Source organism: Elaeis guineensis, chromosome 3 (genome assembly GCF_000442705.2).
Source record: "Elaeis guineensis isolate ETL-2024a chromosome 3, EG11, whole genome shotgun sequence".
In the NCBI taxonomy this organism is placed as follows: Eukaryota; Viridiplantae; Streptophyta; class Magnoliopsida; order Arecales; family Arecaceae; genus Elaeis; species Elaeis guineensis.
In genome coordinates this window covers 110,236,982-110,243,210 of record NC_025995.2, presented here as the reverse complement: position 1 = coordinate 110,243,210, position 6,229 = coordinate 110,236,982, and the positions used below count along the sequence as shown (strand labels likewise).

Below are 6,229 nucleotides of genomic sequence, written 5' to 3'. Positions count from 1 at the left end.
CCAGCGAAAATTACTAAACATAAAAATCTCATAGAAAAAACCTTCTGCCAGCAAGAGCTGAGTTCTCACGGCAGTCATGTTAATTTTTTGGGTAGATTATGTTTTTGGCCCTCAGTTAAGTCGGATATTTTTAAGTGATTTATAAATTATAAAAATTTAAATTTAATTTTTGAACTATTTAAATTATTTTAATATTATTTTTAGGTGCGATTTTGATGGTTCTCTCATCGGAAGTTTGGTGTAGTAATTTTTGAATATGAAGTATTTTTTTGTTCGCATGGTTTAATTGATGCTGGTGTAACTTAAAATATTTAAAATCGCATCATGTTCTTTTCTAAATGTCAAAATTTTTAATATCTCATCTTTTCAAATTTTCATGGACTTATTCAATTCTCTTATCTTTCATCTTTCTTCTTCTTATTCCTAAAATTCTAATGGAAAAATAAGAGAAAGAAAGAAACCCTTTCCCCAATGGTCTCATTGTCTTTTTTTTCTTACAATTCTCATCCATCACTTTTCAAATCTCTTATTTTCTATCTTTCTTTTTTTTATTTTTAAAATTTTAATGAAAAAAAAGAAAGAATTTTTTTTTCATCGCGGTCTCATCATTCTTTGCTCAATTTTTTTTCTCCACTCATCTTCCATCGTCTTTTCTGAATGCCTTCCATTGAGATGGCACTATTTTCATCTTTTTCTATTCTCATTCTAAATCTCTTTCCCTTCATAGCCCATCCTCATCAAAAAAGAGAGATCAGAGGAAGAAAAAAAAAATATTGAAAAAAAAATAATATCATATAAATATCATATTAATATTTTTTTAAAATTTTAATATTACATAAATGTCACATAAGCATATCGAATTTTTTATGGAAGAAAATCATCGGATTCGTGCCTAAGGATAATATTAAATTAGTTCAGATAATTAAAAAAATATAATTTTTTTTAATTTATAGATTATTTTAAAAAAATTAATTTAATTAAGAGACTAGGAATATAATTTATTTTAAATTTTTTATAAGAATTTTATGTCACCACAGCGCTACTCTTATGTTTTTAGGTTTGAGGCTTGATTTCTTTCCTCAGAAAGCACATGGACGGAAAGGAAAGCAAAACAAAGCAAAGCAAAGAGTGCCAAGTTATCAATCTGACAATCGGCATGGAACCCCATCCTTACCAGAGTTTGGTGGGTTGACGGTTACTTCGAGTAGGCAACCAGCTGTAGCTCCTACAGGCCCTTGTATTTATTTATTTATTTTAATATATTAAAAAGCAGCAGCAGAGGAAAGAAGGTACTTCCGAGCAGTCTCAATGAGCAAAACAATGTTCTTGGACAGTGTGCAGGTTCCAAATACAGCAATGACATAAAAAGTTTCCCCCTTAACCACTATAAGCTTTCAGTCATTAGTTTAAAGAAACTATAATTAGATTATCACAGTTGGTAAATCATTGTCATAGACCTTATAAAGACCAATATTCCCTTTTATCCAGCACGTCTACCTTGGAAATTGGAAAACAGATATACTTCAACCATAATTTCTTTTTTAATTCATGATCTGCATTAAATGGGATTGCTGCTCATATATTGCAAATTGGCCAATTTTGAATAGTCATCCTCTAAACCTATAAAAAAATAGTCCAAAGACACATTAATTAATAAGCCCAGAGTGAGTGGATTATGGTGAATTATTATATTCTCTTTTTTCCCAAAAGCAGCATTACAGCAACTGCGTACAGTAGTATTCCGGTAGGTGATTTCACAAAATGACTGATCTTGCATTTTGTTAGTCCTTCATGGCTTGCCATCTTCAGCCACCTCGCAAGTACCACTCCTAATAGTTCCATCAACTCAGGTCAGAAGTAGTTCAGATATCTTCAAGTTGCAATATTAGTTCAAGCTAGAAAACCAATGAAAGCCTTGCTTTAATCAGTAAACTGTGAATTCCATGTTTAATTTCCAACTTATCAACAATAAACTCACCTTGATTGTGATGAATCAAGTTGCATTGTGACAGGGCCATCATTCACCAAATTAACCTGCATATTTGAGTGGATTTTAGAGCTTGTAGAACAAACAAACATGACTGCATCCATCATATCAAAAATCTTGTGCTTCAAACTACCTTCATCATTTCTCCGAAAATGCCATCTGCCATGATTGATAACTCATCATGAGAATTATTATTGCAGTAGGAAAACAATTTAAAGGTACACGAATGCGCTAAAAAAATTGTTTTTTCTATATCACAAAGATAGAATAGAACAGTTTCAGGAGATTCAATCAGAAATGTGCTGAGAAATTTATAGCAGGCAATTTTTTAACTATCAATAATTTTTAAGGAAGATCTGTTTACATGAAATCCTGGACCAACTCAAATAGAAGAATATATTCACTTTTGATCCATATTCAAGGGAAAGTAGAAGAATATATGTGAGTAGAGAAACAACTGAAGTTAAGCCAGCCTTTAGGACAGATGCACTAGAGTTGGTTCTTCAAAACTTGTGATGCAAGGTTTGATCCATATCCAAGGAAAATTAGAAGAATATGTGTGAGCTTATAAACAACTGAAGTCAGGTAAGCCTTTAGTACAAATGCACTAGAGTTGCTTCTTCAAAATTTGTGATTTGATGATGATTTTTTAAATGATTAAATAACCACATTAATGCAATGAATATGCACATAAGGAGAACCCATATCCTATGAGGTCATGGCAAGGCTCAGGTTATTTCAACAACACGAGTAGATAATAGTCAACACACGCAAAATATTGCCCCACTTACGAATAGTATAACACAATCAGCACCAATAATATTTGGTTTTAAAAAAAATAATGATCAGATAAATAGGTTAAAATTGTTACTGTATTGCAATCAAACACAAGATTCTTTACCTTTGACTGCATCTGCAGTATATGATTTGCAAAACTTTTCAACTAGTGATGCATAAAATGGTTTTGCCTTCTGAGGTGGCATAGCCACATGAAAATCTGGCTTGTTACCCTTTAAGATGCCATATAAGGTGAACTGACTCACTGAAAGATAAGAAGATGAAATGAAGGACATGCATTGAATAATTATCATTACATGACATCAAAGAATCTATCAAACAAGACATCCATTAGCTTAGCAATATGCTCTGAGTATACCTAACAGAACTCCAAAATTCCGCTGCATAACCTGCCAATATGATAAAAGCAACCTTAAGGCAATTAAGTTTAAAGCCCGCATGCTCAAATTTGCTTGATAAAAGTCCTGCGCAGCCTACAACACATATAGGATGGGTATTTGATTCATATACTTACACTTTGATCCCATGCTTTTCCACTCCTCTCATTTGGGAATAGCCTCATATTCAAGACCTTCCTACAGCTGCAGTTGCACATAACAGGACACTCACAGGTTAACCATAGTTATTGTCCATCTAAAAAAAAATTACAAGTTTAACCAGAATAAATGAATCAAAAAAAAAATTACAAGTTTAACCAGAATAAATGACATTATGACTAAATTAGTCTGCAAACCAATGCCATGGCAAAAGATAAGCATCACTGGAAAATTACAGTAGGGCCATATCCACTAAAAAAATATAAATATAAAGACTTTCAAAGAAGAAATTTAAAAAGTATGCATTCAAGAGTCAATACAAAATCACATACAAGCATGAAAAGGAAATTCCACAACATTAAGTTTGCAACTTCAAAATGCACGAAATCAATCTTCAAGGTTCTCAAAGAACAAATGATGAACAAGAAACTAGCAAGAAAATGCCTTTCAAATTGAATGTTAGCCTATAACAACCTCATAAAAAGGAACAACCAAAGTGAAACAAAGATGAAACAGCCCATAGCTATGCCATATTCTCTATCCCATGCTAGAAGGTTGGTGTGTGTTTCTATATGTAGGAACAAGAAGGAAGAAGAATTTAACATCTTTATTTTATTTTTATATAGAACAAGGGGAGAGGGCATTTTTAAGAAAATATAAGAAGACTATAGCTACTTCAAAAGAAAAAGATATTCATAAGACTATCTAAATTTGAAAAGAGTTCTGATTAGGCACAAGTAACTGCTTTTGCTGGAGATAAATGAACAAATGCTAGGATTGGAAAAGGAGATGACTTTGATAGTCCAGGAAAGAAAACAGGACGAGAAAACAAACATGCACGAAGGTTTGGAGATTGTAATTCAGAGAGACATATGAATCACCGCAAGGAGTTTGTGTCTAAAAGCTAGAAAGATTACAAATTTCACTGTCTTGAATCATACACCAAACTTATCTGAAAGTGCATGCAGGAGCGTGAAAGATCAGATCTCAGATTTTAAAGTAAAGAAGCAGCTAGAAAGCAACGGCGGGTTGAGTTTCCATAAAGGTAGCAAGCATGGCATCCTTAGTAACAAATTTTAGCAATTAAGGTGTCTGGAATTTGATATGTATGAGATAAGTGTTACTCAACAGCAAATGCCCAAATAATAACTGCCTTTCACCCTATTTAATAGCTTTAGCATGTAAGTAGCATCTATGGTCCACATAAACTGATTGGCTGTGCAAGAAAAAATTCATCATTGGTACTTGGTAAAAGTCATGGAATGGATAGAAAGGAATGTTCGATCCAGTGGAAATATAAGCTAAAGGCTATAGGGGATTTTGCAGATTACCAGCAAGAATATAAGGCCTTTATTCTTCTTCCTTTTATTATTTTTTGAAAAAAAAGAGAGGATTCTCCCCTCCCAACTATTTGTGACTTGGAATGATGATGGGGATGATTCATTTTGGATCCCTTACAGGTCCTTTTATGAATTCAAAATTTTTTACTTTCTACGGAAACATGAAGAAACCAGGCATTGAGGCATGGGATGGACCGTGGAGGATCAATGTTGAAATCAGAAGGACATTGGTGGTTTTGGAAGTTGGGTGCATGAGGTGAATGCTCACATGGAGTGAAATGTTAATGACTTGCTCTTCAGAGAGAAAATAAAGTTTATCTATTAGAGGTGCTGGAATTGGAGTTTCATGACAAGGACCATGAGATCATTGTTGTAGGTGTACAGCAGCCATTGCAATTTCTGTAGCTTGATGAATCCAATATTCTTTCTTAAATTTCAAGCAGCGTATGTGCATGCTCATGTTTCTCTGACTTCTAATCAAATCAATTTAATTAACATCTAGTTCAGATGTTGTGCTAAACAAATTCTTTACTTTAAGCCTCTAATTCACTTTTAAAATTCTTCCAAACACAAAGGTTACCTAAATCTCGAGATTCAAGACAAATGGGCAACATAAATATATATAAAAGCCATTATGCTTTTATTACTCCTCTTGGTATTGATCTCCAATTTTTTTTTTTTTTTTCTTTTCCAGATGCCATACTATCGCCATCACCTCTATCGTGCATTACACATAGACACAGCTACCATAACATACCAAACCATCAGAAGTTTCCCCTTCACCATATCATCTGTAACCATTGTTCTTGAGCTCCTTTCTACATGAACATTTCTATCTCTATTCTACCTGGTTCTAATACACGTCCTCACCTTCAATACTCTCATTTTATGCAAAACACCAACACTTAATCCAGCTGCTTTCCATCTACATGATGCATTTTTATGATGCAATATGTAATTCGAACTTGGCAATCTATTTCCAATTCCCAGGAAAAGTGCATGCAGAGAGATTGGTTCTCTCTTCCGCACTAATCAATTCACTCGTTAGAAGCACCGAAGCAACTCAACCTTTAAGATGAAGTCGCAAACTTCCATCACCCATCCCATGTGGGACTAAACATGAGCTCTCTTCACTCACTATCTGGGCTGCAATGTTTGTTTGCCAGGGGAATTAAAAAGGGAAGAAAAACTAGAGAAAGGAAAGGAAAAGGGATAGAGAGCATGTACATGTAATCGGCATCGGAGTCGGTGTCGGATTCGTGGATGCCGACGAGGACGAGGAGGCCTGGTCCAATCTCCGACACGACGCGCCCCTCCACCTGCTCGTTATGTTGCGTCGAGATTTCTGGTCAACAACTCCAACCCAACCCAGGAGTCGAGAGAGGTTCAAATAAATGCTTACCTCGACGCTGGCGGAGAGGACTCGCTGCACCACAGCCCTCATCTCCGCCGCTGCCTCCTCCTCCTTCACCCCTCAGCGATGGTCGCAGACACCGGCGGCCGTGGGACGATCCTGATGCCCCCCACCCCGAGCTAAAAGCCTTTCTTGGCCGTCGGTCACCTGAATA

General features: G+C 35.1%; 1 protein-coding gene across 2 annotated transcripts; it reads right to left on the bottom strand.

Moving 5' to 3' along the window:
- Positions 1–1,623: 1,623 nt before the first annotated feature.
- LOC105040977 (uncharacterized) lies at positions 1,624–6,229 on the bottom strand. Of its 2 annotated transcripts, none has more exons than XM_073254373.1 (8): positions 6,064–6,229; positions 5,889–5,980; positions 3,300–3,366; positions 3,144–3,174; positions 2,889–3,029; positions 2,121–2,146; positions 1,979–2,034; positions 1,624–1,895 (listed from the first exon to the last, which is right to left on the bottom strand). In XM_073254373.1, exons 1-8 carry the CDS (start codon positions 6,103–6,105, stop codon positions 1,886–1,888), a joined length of 465 nt encoding a protein of 154 aa, XP_073110474.1. In that variant the 5' UTR covers positions 6,106–6,229; the 3' UTR covers positions 1,624–1,885. The 2 variants fall into 2 exon arrangements, with proteins under 2 accessions (XP_073110474.1, XP_010916049.1); XM_010917747.3 differs by having other exon boundaries at positions 1,624–1,829.

Excerpts from the sequence above, each read along its gene's own strand:
- LOC105040977 (XM_010917747.3), bottom strand. The coding sequence starts at position 6,105 with ATGAGGGCTGTGGTGCAGCGAGTCCTCTCCGCCAGCGTCGAG. Across the intron at positions 2,147-2,888 it reads TACTGCAGATGCAGTCAAAG|ATGGCATTTTCGGAGAAATG; the intron begins GTAAAGAATCTT and ends CAATCATGGCAG. Across the intron at positions 2,035-2,120 it reads TTTTCGGAGAAATGATGAAG|GTTAATTTGGTGAATGATGG; the intron begins GTAGTTTGAAGC and ends TCAAATATGCAG.